Raw genomic sequence first — 1,025 nt, forward strand, 5'->3', positions numbered from 1 at the left:
TTATTGAGTTTAAACGTGAATGTCTATGAGAGATTGTATTACTGTACTGTGATAAAAGAGAATCACAATGCTGAAAAAGCATTTTCAGAAACAACGTTTGGATTTGAAATCAAAATAATGGATAAATGTTGTGTTTTTGGTAAACAGCCGCGGATCAGGAGCGGACTGCAAACGCGTCCTATGCGAAAGCAAAATGAGTCCGTGCTGCTTCTGCACCGCATACACATGCTGTATACGCACTGCAGACAGAGTACGTGTGAACTTGGCGCAACAAATCTAGTTCAACATCTGAGACAACGCCACAAAGAGCTCTATGACCAATGCATGGTAATTTTTCTGCCATATGTCTATTCTAGAGACATTTTGTTACACCTTTACTTGGTGATTATTTTGCCTTATGTCTGTTCTAGAGACATGTTACAGCTTTTTGATAAAGCTCTAATTGGTTTTCTTTTGGAAATATGTTTCAAATTCACACTGAATGCATTTATGACTGTAAAGCATGTCTGTGTGTGTCAAAATCGTGATTAAGATCGAAATCGCAAAATTGATCAAAGAAATCGCGATAGGTTTTTTTGTCCATATCGCACAGCCCTAGTAAATACTCAATCTGGATCTTCGTCTGGATCTTCTCGAGTCGCAAACAGGCTGGAAACGCTTTACTACATGACCGGCCATCACAAACAGACCCACAGCTTGAAACATTAGCAGAGAGACGATATCACAACCAACATCAACATATCATCAGTGTTCAGTCTGGATCTGTGACTTGAGCGTGTGTTTGAAATAACAGTTCTGGATCTTTGTTCTCTCGCCCACAGAGAAGAAGTCCACCAGAACGCCGTTCGCTGGAGGAAGAGGTTCTCCTTTGTGTGCAAAATGAGCGCCAACCCCAACACCGGCGTTCTGGACCCCTGCGTGTGTCGCGTCTCTGTCAGGAAGGTGAGATGAATTCTTCACAGTTTAGTCTCATTGAAGCGAGGTTAGGTTTGAGGTCTTGCCGAGTTTGAGTTGAACTTGGAACT

The 1,025-nt window shown here is 42.0% G+C and overlaps 1 protein-coding gene across 1 annotated transcript in view; it reads left to right on the forward strand.

The window, feature by feature from the left end:
- Positions 1-821: 821 nt before the first annotated feature.
- LOC107575473 (protein FAM102A-like) overlaps positions 822-1,025 on the forward strand; it is a gene marked incomplete at its 5' end in the record, with an annotated part of 11,495 nt that continues 11,291 nt past the window's right edge. Inside the window, one exon of the mRNA XM_016261847.1 lies at positions 822-942. Coding sequence (XP_016117333.1) covers positions 822-942 — 121 coding nt within the window. The remainder of the gene's footprint in view (positions 943-1,025) is intronic.

This window comes from Sinocyclocheilus grahami, unplaced genomic scaffold, assembly GCF_001515645.1.
Source record: "Sinocyclocheilus grahami isolate Dianchi unplaced genomic scaffold, SAMN03320097.WGS_v1.1 scaffold2667.1, whole genome shotgun sequence".
Taxonomy (NCBI): domain Eukaryota; kingdom Metazoa; phylum Chordata; class Actinopteri; order Cypriniformes; family Cyprinidae; genus Sinocyclocheilus; species Sinocyclocheilus grahami.